This window comes from Barbatula barbatula (genome assembly GCF_947034865.1).
Source record: "Barbatula barbatula genome assembly, chromosome: 9".
NCBI lineage: Eukaryota > Metazoa > Chordata > Actinopteri > Cypriniformes > Nemacheilidae > Barbatula > Barbatula barbatula.
This window is the reverse complement of record NC_136772.1, coordinates 3105594-3123164: the sequence shown is the minus strand read 5'-3', so window position 1 is coordinate 3123164 and position 17571 is coordinate 3105594. Positions and strand designations below refer to the sequence as shown.

Genomic DNA, 17571 nt, shown 5'->3' with positions numbered 1-17571 from the left:
TTCAAAACACATCTGCCGCCTGAGCTTTAAATGACAGCTTGTTCGCCTCTTGGGAAGCGGTGGCCGCCTCCATCTTGTTTGGGTTTTGTCAGGAAAGTCAGTGCGGGAGTGGAAGGTTGAGCTCCACACAGGGGCGATGCTTGTTTTGCATTAGAAGTGTAGAGCACTGTTTGCTCTGGGCAGGGAGTTTGGGGCAGTGAGACCAGCTGGGGGATAACAAAGAGTCCCACTTAGCCCTCACTCAGGAGCGATCACAAACAGCAGTTCAGTTTCAGCCAAATTCACCTGAGCAGGACTCGCAGACTCAGATGGCATGCCCATAGATCATTCAGGATTGGATCCATCTGATGAATGTTGCAGGAAAATTAAAAAAAATAAACGCCAGTTGCAGTGTGTCCAATACCAATGCAATTTCAGGCTGTCAGGGTGGACAGGGGGGCAAGTGCCCGGCAACGAAACATGCGATTCATTACAAAAAAATTAAATCAGGAAATATGGAGATATGAGGTTTCAAAAAGACAGCAGCGATGTGAAAGTCCTTAAGGAATAGTTCACCTAAAAATTGTGTCATCATTTGCTCACCATTCAGTTGTTACAAACCTGTGTGTATTTCTTTATTGTGCTGGAAACAAATGAAGATATTTTAATGAAAGTTTGTAACTAAGCCGTTTTGGGTCACCATCGACTCAAAAAGTAGTTTTTGGTCCTACTATGGAAGTAAATGGTAACCCAAACGGCTTAATTTTGATATTGAGTCTAGATTTACCCACCACAAACTGTGCTTGGGCAACTTAAAATGCCTCATGTCATGAACACAAAACCACTGAGACATTTCGTAAAATAACATCTTGTGTATAGGTTTTGAATTACATGAGGATGAATAAATAATGACAAAATCTGTCTTTTTGGGTGAATTATCCCTTATATACCAGGTTGAAATGCAGTGTAAAGTACATAATAGCTTATTGTCAGGTCACCTTTATTTATATTGTGCCGTATACAATGCAGATATGCTTTCTATCGGGGTTGCAATAATAAACAGGAACATAACAATAAATTCTGCCAATTTGAACAGCAGTACATATGATAAAATCTCTAACTAACCTTCATTTTTTGTATAGAAACCTAGAGATAATTTATATCTTATATTTCTAAGTATCAACAAACGGGTTGTTCTAAGGCAAGTCTCCACTAATGACTCGTTGTCTGTTCTTTCCTGCAGAGGCACCACATCGGAGACCGCAGCCTGTCTCTGTGCAACATGTTCCTGGATGAGATGGCCAAGCAGGCCCGCAACCTCATCACAGACATCTGCACTGAGCAGTGCACCCTGAGCGATCAGGTCAGTGAGGCACACCAACCTCAAACTTGCCAAATCACGCAGAGGAGTTCTTGAATTATCCGTGTCATATCGGAGACGTAACTGGGTTTACAAATTCACTCGGAATGTTCTGTTCGGTTGCAATATGATCACAATGAAAACAAATTTAATGGAGCCACTGAACACATTTGGCAGCACTCACGACCACGGTGACATGTCTTGTCAGATTTTAATAGAGATCCGACGGCACGCCCACTGTCTAGTGTAATCATCGTCTTGTAAGCAAACAGGAAGCAGCTTATTGGTTACCACGCTCTGTACTCGGATGTGACGGGTCATTTGGTGGTTGGTGAATAAAGCTCGGGTTGGAAAATTGGGCATTAAAGTGCAGCACATTAAATTGTTTAGTGAATTTGCAGAAAAAGTGCCGGGAAATTGGATTTGCAACAGCAGCTAAAAAAGAAAATCGCTTCAAAGGCACTTCCCTGAAAGATGACAAAGACAAACTTTTATAGATGAATTTTGTTTGGAAATTGAATTATATGCTCTGGCAAATCACGTGTAAGAATGTGCATTAAAATGAAAGTTTAACCAAAACTTGTGTCATCTTTTACACACCCCCATGTCATCTCAAACCTTCCACGGAACACAAGAGAAGGTATTTTGAAGAATATTGTTGGTTTTGTGTCCACACAATAGAAGTGTTCGGTTGTTGTTCGGTTTCCAACTTGCTTCAAAATATCTTTCATGTTTGAAATGACATGAGAGTGAGTAAACAATGACAGAATTTTCATTTTGGGGTGAACCATCTCTTTAAGAAAGTAAACGGTGTTAATTTTGATTACACGACGACTTTAAAGAGAGTTTTTTTCCTGTTGCCCTTCTGCACAGCTGCTGCCAAAACATTGTGCCAAAACCATCAGTCAGGCCGTGAACAAGAAGTCGAAAAAGCAGACGGGGAAGAAAGGTGAACCGGAGAGAGAAAAGCCCGGCGTGGAGAGCATGAGGAAGAACAGACTCTTGGTCACCAAGTAAGGACAACTCTCGGTCACACACTTTAAACCCGATGACCCCCACAGCCGCATTAAACAAAGTCATGCTGCAGGCATTTACCGTATTATCCTTACAAACCGACACACACGCAGACTGATCCTCCGTATAATATAAAAGGGATTTATATCAAGCTTGAAATGGACACCCATGGGTAGAGGTGGGTTGCTCTCATGGTGAGCTGGTTAAACCATGACCGACTGTGTAATCTGGAGGAAATTAGTTTTTTAATGTCGGGCTGTTTTTTTACAGTCTGGACAAACTGCACACTGCTCTGTCAGAGCTGTGCTTCTCTATCAACTACGTGCCCAACATGATGGTCTGGGAACACACCTTCACCCCACGCGAGTATCTGACCTCCCACCTGGAGATCCGCTTCACCAAGTAAGTCCCACCTGCATCTTCTTAAAGTCCCCCTCTGGTGAAAATCAAGTTTTTAATGTTGTTTACATGTCTATTTGGTGTTCGTTTTGGCAGCAGAAGAAAGAATATACATTTTATAATTTGCATATTCTTTAAGATAAACCATGTGCAAATGCATCCATCGCGCAGTATTTTCTCCATAAAACTGCAGTTTACTACCTAAGTTTGAAACTGCATCCGTTTACATCATAATAACACTGACCAATCACGTTCACAGATTTGAGTCGTAGATATGTTAGGATATCACATAGACTCATCACTGAACGTCAAATCCATCATCTGTGTACCCATAATCAACGGTCTGAGCTCACACGATTGAATGGAGGCGGGGACTAGGGATGTTCATATTGACTGTTTAAACGTTAAGCGATAGTTAAAAATGTGACCGGTTAATATTTAAAGGGTTAAAAAAAGAAATTTATAATAATTATAATGATTATTTAATAATACGTTTTTAAATACATGTTTTTTCATCGGATTGTCGAGGCCACATTTGTCAGGGCTTAAGCAGGCTTGCTCAAGTTTGTTGTCTTAAATGTAGACAAGCGACAATCGCGCACAAAGCGCTGTGACATGTCTATGGCATGTCTACTCCACAGCGTAATGAAGCAAAGCAAAGCTAATAGCAGAGCTACTGCAAGGAAAATTAGGTGCTAGCAATCAATTTATCCTTTAGATTTTGCGCGGGTATAGCAGATTGTATTTATAGCTGCTTAGCTAAAACACATTTATGTGGCCACGTGCCCTCTTAGGATATTAATCCTGGCTGGCGGAAACCAAATGAAACACGCTTCCCGAGGCGTTATCTCTGCAGTTCTCTGCAACTGTCAACAGGCTCCAGACTGTCTCCGCAACATGTAAACATGTTACTTTATTAAATAAAAACTAGCCGAGCTTTGGATTGAGTTAGGCCTGCTTTTATTTATTTATTTATTTTAACGAAAACTTTCTGACGGAATGAACTTCGCCGGTTCTTCTGTGCTTTCGTTTTGTCGTAATTTGCTAATTATTTAAGTTAATTTTTTTTTTCTGGATTTACTGTATATTATTTTAGTTTTTCTCCATTGTCCAAAACGCTGCAGTTTCTTGAAAATGTGATGATATGTCAATGCGGCTGCTGTTGTTGATCCATTTCGTTCTGCTGCTGTTTGCATGTTAAAATACATGGATGTTGCATGTGAAGGCGTATAAGGCATGGGACTATTGGACAAACGCGGCCTCTATCGGACGTGGCCTTCGAAAAGAAATGCAACATGTATTTTTTTATTTAATTCCAAAGAACTTCATACTATGTAACACCGACTCAGATGAAGATTCGATTTCTTCAAAGTTTGCTGTTGCGAACTGATTTGATGGATTTGAGGTTTGATGGAGTTCCCAGTTCATTCATTCGTTCGCTTAAGATTAATAAAACTAGAAGTAAATTAGACAATTGTTAAAATGCTTAAGAGTATAGAAGTGTAAATAAAGTTAAATTGAAGAGGTACAATAATCTGGATTTGGATCTGGACTAAATTAATATTCAGATCTTCAATAATGACTTGATTGTAAACTTCACAAACCTGAGCTCAGCTGAGATCTCTTCTGAAACCATAACAAAGACATTTGTAAGATTTCTAGCTCTATATCTCAAGGGAAATATCTGAGACGCGGCAGACATCAAAGTTTCTAATTTGCTCTTCATTTATTCTCATTGATGTCTATGAGAAATAATTGGATAAGCCATATGTGTTTTTGAAGATCTTGAATTTTCTTCTTTTCTAAAATGCAATGATTATGAATAAAATTATCTAATTGAGTTGTTTTATTAGGTTTAAGTACAGTATAGTTTTGAACCCTTTTGTCTCATATTAATTTGCCGACTACATGCATATTGCGTTTCATTAACCCCCTCTCTTTTGTGGATCCACATCCACAAAATGATCGTCAATCCAGAGTTACTGAAATGTTTTATGTCGTGGAGAAGTGTCGTCCAGCTCTCACTTATTATTTAAGCTGAGAACTCAACAGCGTAAGGGGCCTCGTGGGTTTATTGTTCGATTCGTGTAATTTAATGGACTAGCGGAGAGAGCGAATGATTTTTGACACGGATCCAGAAGAGCTCTTGTCCAACTAAATAAACACTGGGCAGAGGAATAACAGGTATTTTCCACTGCGGGGTTCAAAACTCTGACGCGGATGCGTTGGCTGGCCTCTCTCTCCCGGGCCCCTCGCGTGGCTGTGAGAGGTCCGGTTAGCAGATCTCACCACCCAAACCGCGTGCTCGCTAGTTTCCATCTGATGGCTTTTTTGTAAACAGTCTCTTTTCAGGTCAAAACAATATTAGGTTGTTCTTCAAGGTGTTCTCCATTTGCCACGGCATTGTGCGTAATGTCGGTTTACACCAGTTACTTGTTTTAAAGCCGTTCCACTTTGCTGCTGTGAAAGACCGAATCGAATCAGAATTGATGGTTTTGGTCCTGATGTGTATGAATCATGGGTACGTGTTGTTCCAGATTAAATGTTTGTCTTGGTAATCTTTTATTAAAAATGGATTACACGGTCTGTCTTTTGTTGGACTTTTCTTTCTTCTTCCCAATTGTCATCAAATGTTTATTTTATAGTCACAGTCAATAGGAAATGATGTTAAACAGGACTTAAGTTATTTGTTAAACTGGGATAATGTTATTGATTGATATTATATTATTGCCTGATCTTGTGGTTACGTCAGCAGAAATGAAGTAGTTTTCGAAAACATTTTGTAGTATAATGGCATTGATAAGATCACATTGTGGAATAGTTTTGGGTTTTGACCATGTCTGTAACTTTCTCAGGTCCATCGTGGGTATGACCATGTACAACCAGGCCACGCAGGAGATCGCCAAACCATCAGAGCTGCTTACCAGCGTGCGGGCCTATATGACAGTGCTGCAGTCCATCGAGAATTACGTTCAGATCGACATCACCAGAGTGTTCAACAATGTTCTTCTGCAGCAGACCCAACACCTGGACAGCCACGGAGAACCAACCATCACCAGCCTCTACACTAACTGGTAAGACTGGAGATATCCAGAAAGAAGGGACATGCTTTTTTCCATACCTTCTTTTCTAAAAGAATCTATGTGAATCATTTGTTTGGTGTGTATCTGCGTGCAGGTATCTGGAGACCCTTCTGCGGCAGGTCAGCAATGGTCACATCGCTTACTTTCCAGCCATGAAGGCTTTCGTCAATCTGCCCACTGAGAACGAGCTCACCTTTAACGCCGAGGAGTATTCCGACATATCTGGTGAGGACAGAGAGCTTGTTTAGAAACCTTTCGTGGAAGTCTCAGTCAAGCAAATCTCTCAGCATGTCTGAATTCTTTGTATTCTCTTAATCCGCCAGAAATGCGTTCTCTGTCTGAGCTGCTGGGTCCGTACGGGATGAAGTTTTTGAGCGAGAGCCTCATGTGGCACATCTCTTCCCAGGTGGCCGAACTCAAGGTGAGGGTCAAGGGTTTCGCAGGTGAAAGGTCACAATAGTTTTGCAGTGGTTTTGCGATCATAACTTCCTCTGAAGTTCAATAGTGATTCGCAATTTAGAGACCAGTAAGTGAAATTTAGCATGATTTAAACATATTTTTTGTCACATTTTCTATTACACAGGAAGTCGTTTCTTCATTCGTAATGGCAAACAGCCTTCATTTCACATCACCGCTGTGAAACCTGATCTGTTACCTGCTTTTCTTAGTTAGGCTTTTGTAGAGCAGGGGTTTTCAGACTGGGGTCCGGGGGCCATCAGAAGCTTTCCGAAAATGTCTGAGAAACAAAGTTGAAGCAAAAATGGTAAAGTTCTACTGAGCATTATTATCAGCTCCTCTTCAGGGGAAGCAGTACTGAAAAGCTCAGAAAAACACGTTTGTGTTGTGTGTGCTGCGCTATGTCAAAACACGTGTTCTCCCTGTTCTAGAGATCGCAAACAATATTGGACAACATTTTGGAATAAGCCCAAGAATGCAAGATTTGTCAGGACTGAATGTCATGTTCAGTCATACTGAATGCACAAATAAGCAACAAATATGTGATAGACGCAAAGAGCGGAAAATGTGTCGAACTTTCTTTGGAATTCTGATGTCACAGATTCCATGAGGACTTGCTCTCTGGGAATAGAGTTTGGTTAGCAGAGTTATTGGGAAACACTTGATCAAAAGCAAATGAGAGCTGTCAAGCAATGATGGATGAACAGCAGCTATGCCCATCAAACCTGAACCAAATACCTGTTTGATTATTTGTTAGGTATAAACTGTTTATTGTGTGCACTCCTGATATAATTATTTAGGAATGAACCGCTTTCTCTCTCTCGGCCAATGCATGCATGCAAATCCCCGTTTTTCCCAAAATATGTTTTCTATTCAATGTTTACAAACGCACGTATGTAATTGAAACAGTCCTCTACATTACAATTGTGTCTTTAGCAAGTGAAGTGTGCGAACGCAGCCTTGGCACAAGTCGGTGATGTTCTAACATGCAAACCTCTCTCCCTCAGCTGAAAGTAATTTGCAGAAGAAAGACCCAAGTTTCCTATCTGACCCACGATAAGCTGCGGAGTAAAACCATTTTATTTTGCATTTCTATTCCGCGCCATGTCCACCAAAGGACTTAACCTGAAACAGGTTTCCTCTCGAAGCATTCGAATTACGCAAATCATTTGTTGACATGCAAGCCGGGGCTTTTTCTTCTCATGTTTTGAAAATGTCCTCGTCTTGGTTGATTCATTGCTTTAATCGGCTACCAGTGTTAAAAGTGCGTGTTTTTTTTCATGATGCTATCGTCTTTACAGAAACTTGTGGTGGACAACGTGGAGGTTCTGACCCAGATGAGGACCAGCTTTGACAAGCCGGATCATATGGCAGCGCTGTTCAAACGGCTCACATGTGAGTTCCGATCTCAGGGATTTTGTCTCTTATCACTTGACACACCTGCAAGCACTATGTTAAATATTTAGTCTGATGTCGTTAATTCAATTGTGAAGTATGTTCAGTATGTTGCGTGCAAAGAACACTGTATAACTGTATCTGAGAAAAGGTTTATAGCCGCTAAAAAGTACAATGTGACAATGCATTCGAATCTTGGACACATTTCACCCCAAAATGATTTTTTTTTTAGTCATTACTCATGACTTTCTTCCTTCTCCAGAACACGGATATTTTGAAGAATGTTGGTAAGCAAACAACATTGGCCCCCATTGACTTCCATCGTATGGACACAAAACCATTTCTCAAAATATATTCCATCAAAGAAAGAGTGATACCGGGTTTAAACCACGAGTAAAATAAATGACAGAATTGTTATTTTGGGGTGAACTATCCCTTTAATATTGTAAGGAGATCAGTGATTAGAAATATGACAATAAGAATCAAAACACCAGTTTTAATATTTCTGTTTCGTATTTTTACAATAACACATTTTCAGAGTTGTGCGCGCGTACCACAGTTTGAGTAGCAGCCTGTTAGACAATAGCTGTTTGTAAAGTCGTGGTATGACAGGTAATCCCCTCACCCCTAACAGACAGGACCCTCCGTACAGAGCTTTTCAGGGGTATTTGTTCCAGCTCATACATTCATATTATTACACTAAGCTACTAAACTGAAATCTTATCTCAGGAATGTGGCCCACGGCACCTGCAGATTTATTTTTAGTGCTTCTGTGAAGAAAATAATCTATTTTTGGATGTTATTAATACGACCTCTCTTCTATTTCTGTAGCAGTTGACAGCGTGCTGAAACGGATGACCATCATCGGTGTGATTTTATCCTTCCGTTCTCTGGCCCAGGAAGCTCTCAGAGACGTGAGTTATCCAGACACGTGATTCACACAACACTCGCTGTCTGAACACGGACTGCATGTTAACGTCTCTCTGTTATGTTATACTTTAACTGTTTGCTTATTGAAGGAAATGTTTGACATTTACTCATCCGTTCCATGCTATTGCAATTTCAAAAACAGAATGTCCATTTCATGTCATTTTCATTTTATGCAAAGATATGTTCACATTTACTTATTTAGCATCAGACATAAAAGCTCTTGACCACAGATATGGGTCTTTTCTCCAGGTGCTGTCCTGCCACATTCCCTTCCTAGTGAGCTCCGTGGAAGACTTCAAAGACCACATTCCTCGGGAAACTGACATGAAGGTAGGTGACATCACTCCTGCTCTTAAGGCTAACGGTGTGTCCCTGTAACAAACAGCTTCTTCATTTTCTCAGGTGGCCATGAACGTGTACGAGCTATCTTCGGCCGCAGGACTGCCCTGTGAGATTGACCCTGCGCTTGTAGTGGCCCTATCTTCCCAGAAGTCTGGTAAGTTTTTGTAGGAAGAGTTTGGTAGCAACTTATGCATACGTTTAATGTCACAAAACGTGTCAGGCTTTGATTTTGTTCAGTGGAATCGGTGGAAAATAAAATACCCAAGATCCAAGTTATATTCGGCTTGTATTACAACATGCAGATATCCGTTGAGGGTTTTTACGTTGATCCTCAAACAGTTAACATTTTTAAAGGCGCATTTTTATTCAAAACATTTTTTCTGGTCAAGTATTACAGCATTGATATGCTTGTTGTATAAACGAGCTTTTAGCTTGGGAAGTTTAATAGCAGTGTCCAGTCGTCCGGTGTTTCTTATCAAACTTTTATCAAGCGTCACAGCCCATTCAAAGAACACGAATGCCTGAAAACAGCCTTGTGAACTCTGATAAATCTCACACTGCTTACCTCAGGCATAGCTCTCTAAAACTGAGCAAAGTTTTCCGGTGAACGACTTTGACTTTCTCAGAGCAGCCGAAAACCCTCCAGGGCCTCTTGGCAAGCGCCGTTGTTTTTGTTCTATTCCCCCGATGGTTAAATCCAAACGTCTTCTGTTTACTATCTAAATAGCAAGTCAACTCAAACTAGACTTAATTGAATCACTCCCAAATCCAGTTGCACTAATAACATAAATAACAGGTCATTTCTGGACATACGCACAGTTTTTCTTGGCTCTTTTTCGGACACTGTCCAGAAATATGATGTGTGCAGTTTTAGTGCCCTTCTCACAATTGCAACCGGTGTTTAATGCATTACCGAACGCGGCATTCATGAACTCATTTCACCTTGTTTGTAACAGAGAATATCAGCCCAGAGGAGGAGTACAAGATTGCCTGCCTGTTGATGGTGTTTGTGGCCGTTTCCATGCCGACCCTGGCCAGCAACGTGATGTCGCAGTACAGTCCCGCAATAGAAGGTACCAATTTTGCATTTCGGACCGGCGCTGAACCTTCGCCAATGACATTAGATTATATCTGTGCTCTTTGAACGAAGGAACCACGTCTGGTGGGCTGCGCGCTTTAATGTATTATCATGCGTTTACTAACTCTATAAATCTTTTTAGGTCACTGCAACAACATCCACTGTCTAGCTAAAGCGGTAAACCAGATTGCCGCTGCTCTCTTCACTATCCATAAGGGCAGCATAGAGGACCGCCTAAAAGAGTTCCTCGCTGTAAGTTGGAATGTTTGCCGCTATCGTCCTAATTCATTGTTTATATAGGATGCGCTTGAATTTGGACTTCAAATCTGCTTTTACGACACAATTTACAACAACACAATCTTTATAATGTTTGTTTATGTAACTGCAGACTTGAGTGATCTCACTGTGGGGCTGTTGGGTAATTCTCTTCTATTCTTCTTCTTCAGCTTGCATCTTCCAGTCTGCTGAAGATTGGACAAGAAACGGATAAAACCACTACACGAAACCGGGAGTCCGTTTACCTGCTCCTGGACATGGTGAGTGAATCCACTGCTGGTGGAAGACACGAAGGCATGGTTTATAACAGGGTGAAACAGTAGAATATTTCCTCAATAAACAGAAGTATTTTTGACATGGGATTTAGGGATGGTGAATGCATTTGGAGAACAATGTTGGGTGAAGAAGAATTCAGTTTGATTCAATTTCTGAAGCGTTTTTTACAGTATGCATCATTTCAAGACAGCTATAGAGAAAGGACATTAAACACACACTAACTATAGATAAAACTGTAGTAATAATAAATTCAAATAAATTGTATATATATATATGACCATTTCGAAGACCATAGTCAGTTTTTCTTAATTTGATATTTATGTTTAGGTAAAATTATAAATTTTTTGTTTAATTCTGTAAAATTCTCTCCAATTTCTAAATATAAATGTTTATTTGCAGAAAATGAAAACTGGAGAAACGGGTCAAAATAACACAAAATATGCTCTGTTTTTTTAAGACCTGAAATACTGCAAAGAAAACAAGTTCATATTCACTTTCAAGCAATACACTAGTAATACTGTATTTAGAAAAAGACATTTGTTTATGTGTTTACCTCGATTTATCACAGTTTTTGTGTGTCTTGTGCCGTTAGTCTTTCACATTAATGTTGGATGACTTTGTCAAACCTGAACAGACACTGAACTGGAATGACCACAATACATCCAGAATTGCTTGATGAAATGAAAATTTGTCTCTTTTTTTAAATGATTGAAAAAAAAATTTCTGCTGCTGTATATTTTTTATAGATTTGTCTGGGATTTTTTTTATGTTTTTTTAAATGTCTTAGGCTGCAGGATGCACCAAATTGACAATAGAACTCGAGGCGTGATACGATCGCACACGTCTCAACATCATCTTGAAATGCATTTTTCTTTATCCTAATCATTTTGTCTGTATGTACTAGATCGTTCAGGAATCTCCATTCCTCACCATGGACCTCTTGGAGTCCTGCTTCCCGTACGTTCTGCTCCGGAATGCCTACCACGCTGTGTACAAGCAGTCTGTGTCATCTTCTGCATAAAGAGTTCCTGTGCTTGACGCACTCCGAGGGCCGGACACTACAGCTCTTATTCCATATTCTTCTGTAGGATTCTACAACTTTATTGTCTTACCAGTGCGAGACTTTTAATGGGATCAAATCTTTTATGACACTGAATAAAGAGAAGAAAAAGGTTCATTGACCACTAACAGTAATTGAGTTTGATCCCAGGGACTAAGACACTACATTTAATTTTAGTTTTTTTTGTTTGTGTTTTTATTTGCGATGGTTAAACTTGGAAACACATAAAATAGTTAATTGTGTGTGTGTGTGTTGGGAAGTTTGGGGGGAGGGCGAGGGGTGGATTCTAAAAACTCTACATCATGCTAAATGCTTGTTAAGATGACAGATGCCTCTATGAAACCGTGAATCTTTTTTTTATTTTGATGTTGTTCTAGATCTAATCTGTGTGGGTTAATGCGTGCTTCTCTCTATCTCACTTCTTGTGAATTTGCATTTATTTTCGTTACACTATTGTGTTTCTTTGACATATTTGCCAAATTAATGGATATAACAGCATCTCATTTGGATCGAAACGACGGAATTGTGCATAACTACATGTTATAAAAGCAACCCAGTGTTGTTTTGTACAAAGCATAGTATAATTTTTTAACTAACTTTCATGATGCCTTGTGGCATCGACACTCCATTGTATCTGTCTGTGAGCTGTAATAAACATTCGTACATATTTATTGAATGTTTATCAGTTGTTTTACCCTCCTCTCCCTTAACCAGTTTTATATGTTTTCAATTTTTTGGAAATGAATATGTATCTTCCATAACATTAATAAACATCAGGTCATAAGAGGCTTGACTGCTTTAATGCTCTTCAGTGCTGCAAATCAATGCTTGGATTATTAAATCCATTCTTTACCAACAGACAGAAATGAAAAGTTTATTAATAGTATAATCTGTAGAAACGAAAATATATATTAATTTTGTTCTTGTAAATGTAATATTTGCATGCAGCCAAAGTAAAGTGTGTTTTGTAGATTAATTATTATTTTTTGACTCTGTGTGCTTCTCAATATGCCTACTGGCTCCTCCATCCTATGACCCGGAGACCAGACATCTTTAAGGACATCCAAATTCTCTAAATGCACCGGGAGGAGAGAGGAGGCTTTCTGGGGAGTCATGAGCCTTTGAGGATGTGTTTTGTCCACTTAACCTGATGCCAGTATAAATTCTCCCCCTGCACATCTTCAGATCATATTCAAACACGCATAAATGTGATAATTCAGCATTATATGATTCAATGTAGACCTATTTCAGACAGTATAGTTAATTTATTAACATACTTAATATTTATGTATTACATATTTGACATACCTAACACATTTCTGACCACTTTTAAGCATGTATTTAACTTTATATTTTTTATGAAATTGTTATATAATGAGATTTGCCTAAAGCAATTATTTAACTTTATTTTTTATATTTTCAACGCTTTGAAGTGGAGGATATGCCATTTCACTTCTTTTAAATCCTCCGTCCCGTCCTTGCACAAATAAGAAGGATGCACAATTGACAATTTTAATTGTTTTAATTTTTTACAATGTATTTGGCATAAATATGAAATATGGAGTTTATAAACATTGCCTTTTAGACTGTTGATTTGTTTAAGGTAATATACTAATCAAACTAAAATAAATTGTTTAGCTAAATCCTGACAGAATGACATTTTTGTTAAGCTTCGGACAGTTAGGATGTCATTGTAAGAAAATAAATTAATTTCATGGTGAGGACCCTGACATAAAATATTACACGGCTTATTGCCAGAATGAATGTATATGTGAACATGAAATATTGTTTCAAGTTAGAAACTGTTTAGCATACGATGGAATGATGTAAAGGACATCATGCGCACTTACCTGCGTAAATACGCACAGAACTCTTTTCCTTGATAATTAGTTTTACCACATTTCAAGTCGTCAATTCAATACAGACAGATGCTTATTAGAGCGTCTGTCTTTACATTATCACGCCCTTATGTCCACAACACGGTTTATGTAGCGTTTACGCAATCAAACACAGCTTTTGTCTTAGTAAAATACATTTATGGCGGCAGTAAGTCAACAGAGTGTGTGTTTGAGTGCGCAACAGGAGACACGAGTGATGAAGGAGGTGGTCTGGGGTCCCGCTGTTTTATGTCCCCAGCCCACCTCCACCACTCCTCCTTCTCTTCCTCCTCCTCTCCGTGTTCTCCAGCTTCTTCAAGCCGCTTTCTTTCCGCTGGACCTGAACTGGACTTCACTTACCCAACGCGCTCCAGAAGGAACCAAAAGACTTCTCTCGCGCGTCACCATTTCCTTTAATCGTTTTCCTCCTCAATCGAGAATTTGAAAACATGAGCTCTTTTCCTCCATGTGTCTGAATGACGCAAGACTTCAATACGGTTTCTAAAGACCTTTTTTGGGGGACCGCTTGAGGTCACAGCAGTCAGATCTCCGGAGAATCTCCATGGTGAATTATAAATAGCGTCTGCTCTCCGTTTTGTGATTTATGACCAGTCCAAAGATGTTTTCCTACGAAATGTTTATCTGCGTCCTGGCTTTTGCGTGTCTCTTGGAGATCCCCAGAGGCACCGCCGCGGCGTCCTGCGAGCCCATCCGCATCCCCATGTGCAGATCCATGCCGTGGAACATGACCAAAATGCCCAACCATCTCCATCACAGCACCCAGGCCAATGCCGTGCTCGCGATCGAGCAGTTTGAAGGGCTTTTGGGCACCCAGTGCAGCCCGGACCTGCTGTTCTTCCTCTGCGCCATGTATGCGCCCATATGCACCATCGACTTCCAGCATGACCCCATCAAGCCGTGCAAGTCGGTCTGCGAACGGGCCAAGTGCGGCTGTGAGCCGGTCATGAAGAGATACAACCACACGTGGCCGGAGAGCCTGGCCTGCGAGGAGCTTCCCGTGTATGACCGAGGAGTCTGCATCTCACCTGAAGCAATTGTCAAAGCTGAGGGACCAGGTTCTTTATTCATATACATATTTTATGATTGTTCGTGGGTTTTTTGTATTTCTACGGAGGGAATTCAATGTAGTTTAAAAATATATTGTTATTACTATTTATGGTTACACTTGACTTTAGTAATAGTGCATGTACCTAATGTAGCCCTATAATATTTTTGGCTATTTGTAACTATAGTGATTAAAGTCCCATATTGTTCTTTTTTATTACCAGTAAATGCAGTATTAAAATAGCTAACAGACATTCCTAAATAACAAATTTTCTTTCCTAAAGACAATCCTTACTATCAAGACCCTTCGAAATGTAACCCTGGTGAGATACACATTGTATTTTTCTTGATTCAAAGTCAGTTACCTTATTTTATTAAACATTCCTATTAAAATGGTAATTTAAGCATATGTATTTAATTTAATTAATGAACAGTTACACCTAAAGTGGGTTAAACGTTAATCTCAGTTCTGGTTCTCATACAGAGGGAAACCCAGACTTCCCCATGGATTCACACAATGGGAACTGTAAAGGAGCTAATGGTATTCGGATATTTCTTTCAAATGTAACCAAGCTCAAATATACATAAGTAAAACGTCTCAATGCTTTGACCTTTTCAGATCGTTGTAAATGCAAGGCTGTAAGGCTCGGCCAAAAAACATATGAAAAGAACAATTACAATTACGGTAAGTGCTGAATGATATTGAACTATGTTGGGTTGCTTGATCATTCTCACGCGTTCTCTTTCTTTCCAAAGCACGCAGAAGTCAAATACGGTTTGTCGTGACAAAAAAAGACATTTTTAATTTGAGCAATCTCTTTGCAGTCATCCGAGCAAGGGTGAAAGAAATAAAAACTCGAAACCACGACCTGAGCGCCATCGTCGAGGTCAAGGACGTTCTGAAGTCATCTCTGGTCAACATTCCTCGAGACACAGTTACTCTTTATTATAACTCGGTGTGTCCGTGTCCTCCACTAGCAGCCAATGAGGAATATATCATCATGGGTTATGAGAACGAGGAAAGGTCCAGGTAATGCAGGATTTCTTGCTGGTGGAATACTTTGTGGTTCTCGAAATAAATTGGTGATTTCTCCAACAGATTGCTGCTCATTGACGGATCCATTGCACAGAAGTGGAGGGAAAAAATGGCCCGTAAAGTGAAGGTAAGAACGACATCATTTTCTAGTTTGTAGTTTGAAACACGTTTGCTTTACTTTTAACCAACTGTGTCTCGAGGTTATTTTTAGCCATCGGTGTGTACAGGTGTTCCTCTAACAGAGTTAGCACAGGTGCGCTCCATCCTCGAGTGCATGTTAATGTTATTCCTCATTTAAATCCTAACCAAATTTCCACTCGAATAAATGCCATCTGATATTGTGACATGTTGTTTTAAAGAATGTCTGTATGTTGCAACATGGAAAACGTGACTACAGATTATATTTAGATTTGATGCTCCTCTAGACTGAACTCTAACATAGACTTATATAACAGAGACACGACTTATATGACAAAGTATATAAATATGTAGAGAAAAGCCATCTGTGCCATTGAACTGACTGATGTTTTTGTGTGCTAGCGCTGGGAGCAGACCCGTGCGATCAAGGCCAACAAGAGACAAAGCCGCAAATAAGCGCCCTCGCGTAAACAAGCCCAGGGAGGAAAAGAGCGTCACCAAACCGAAAAATTGCACTATTGTACTTTCTTGTTTCAAAATGTTTGCCTGAGACTAAATGTTTTGTTTTATAGTTGTTATATTCGCGCAAACAAAATGTTTCCTTTGCACAGACAAAATGTTTCCTTGTGTATAGTTGTTTGGGAAGGGTGTCGAGAGGCGGTCACTCGGTCAGTGACGGGAAGGTTTGAGAAAAGCATCATATTTTTGGGGAGCGCGTCTGAGATACCCGTGCGCTTTAAGCTCTGTGTGTATACAGACACAAGCTCTCATTACAAACTGCAGCTGGGGTGAATTTTTTCCCCTCTGGAGGATCAAACATTCTTCGAAAGAACAATGAACTGTTTGGGGGCAGAGGATCCTTTGGCAGAGATCACAGAGACGAATCATCATTATCATGGACGACGAAAACAGGCCCTTGCTTTCTGAATGATGAAAAAACATGCATATGTTTGATAAGTTTGGTTCTTTTACCCTGCATTATATGCTTGTCATTTCAATCTTCTATTAATTGAAACCGCATTCTGTACACAGTCTATAACGCAGTTTACAGCATTTATTAAACACACCTGGCTGGTGGCATATGAAGATAAATCACGTTTTGTTTGTATGCATTGTAAATGACATCGGTTTTGCAAATAGACACGTTGTCTTCCCAGACAAACAAGCAAACATTACTGTATTTTGGTTTAAGTAAAGATGTTTAATCTATTTGACTCTGTGTGCATCTGTCAAAAGAGTGTGTACCGAACGCTGGCCTGGAGCAGGTCCAGTCTTACAAGCTTTTGCACGGTTTTGGGAAAGCATTCCAGCTCTCGGGAAAGAGAGACGGTCTCTGTTTATGCTTCTCAATGCTGCGACTCAGTTCTGGCCTCGGCACTACAGTAATCTACAGTAAAGGAGCTGCTTCTTGTAAACAACCTGCTGCTGGGAGTTACTGCAGTGACAGCTGCTCACCCTGCGTTCCCCAGATTTAATGCCCACGAGGTGAATTCACTGTTTATTAAAATTGGAGATTTGGGATCTGTCAAAATTAAACTGCTAACACTCACAATAGGCTTGGGTTTGCCAACTGTTGTGAATACATTAACTTACATGAGTATTTATTAATATTGTGTGAATAATGTAAATGCAAATGTTTATGTTTACCGTGCATGAACTAATGATACAACCTTGGCCTAAAACCGCATTGTAAAGTGAAGGGCCTACCAAGGAACTTTTCTGGAAAAGTTTCTCTCTTAGGAAAAAAAACCCCAAAGATATTGACTGTACTCGCATATAGTAAATCTTGTTTGCATTCATAAAATCA

General features: G+C 39.8%; 2 protein-coding genes across 5 annotated transcripts in view; both read left to right on the top strand.

Annotated features, from left to right (window-relative positions):
* nckap1 (NCK-associated protein 1) overlaps positions 1 to 12450 on the top strand; it is a 31811-nt gene extending 19361 nt beyond the window's left edge. For all 4 annotated transcript variants that reach the window (XM_079464348.1, XM_079464349.1, XM_079464347.1 and 1 more), the window contains exons 17-30: positions 1223 to 1342; positions 2213 to 2352; positions 2624 to 2755; positions 5608 to 5826; positions 5930 to 6060; positions 6159 to 6256; positions 7593 to 7686; positions 8518 to 8600; positions 8866 to 8946; positions 9019 to 9112; positions 9915 to 10031; positions 10179 to 10288; positions 10483 to 10572; positions 11493 to 12450. In XM_079464348.1, coding sequence (XP_079320474.1) covers positions 1223 to 1342; positions 2213 to 2352; positions 2624 to 2755; positions 5608 to 5826; positions 5930 to 6060; positions 6159 to 6256; positions 7593 to 7686; positions 8518 to 8600; positions 8866 to 8946; positions 9019 to 9112; positions 9915 to 10031; positions 10179 to 10288; positions 10483 to 10572; positions 11493 to 11609 — 1626 coding nt within the window. In that variant the 3' untranslated portion in view covers positions 11610 to 12450. The remainder of the gene's footprint in view (positions 1 to 1222; positions 1343 to 2212; positions 2353 to 2623; positions 2756 to 5607; positions 5827 to 5929; positions 6061 to 6158; positions 6257 to 7592; positions 7687 to 8517; positions 8601 to 8865; positions 8947 to 9018; positions 9113 to 9914; positions 10032 to 10178; positions 10289 to 10482; positions 10573 to 11492) is intronic.
* A 1210-nt stretch (positions 12451 to 13660) lies between these two features.
* On the top strand, positions 13661 to 16972 carry frzb (frizzled related protein). Its single transcript, XM_079464091.1, has 7 exons — positions 13661 to 14601; positions 14875 to 14913; positions 15075 to 15131; positions 15210 to 15275; positions 15416 to 15620; positions 15690 to 15753; positions 16167 to 16972. Exons 1-7 carry the CDS (start codon positions 14130 to 14132, stop codon positions 16218 to 16220), a joined length of 957 nt encoding a protein of 318 aa, XP_079320217.1. The 5' UTR covers positions 13661 to 14129; the 3' UTR covers positions 16221 to 16972.
* Positions 16973 to 17571: the final 599 nt, after the last annotated feature.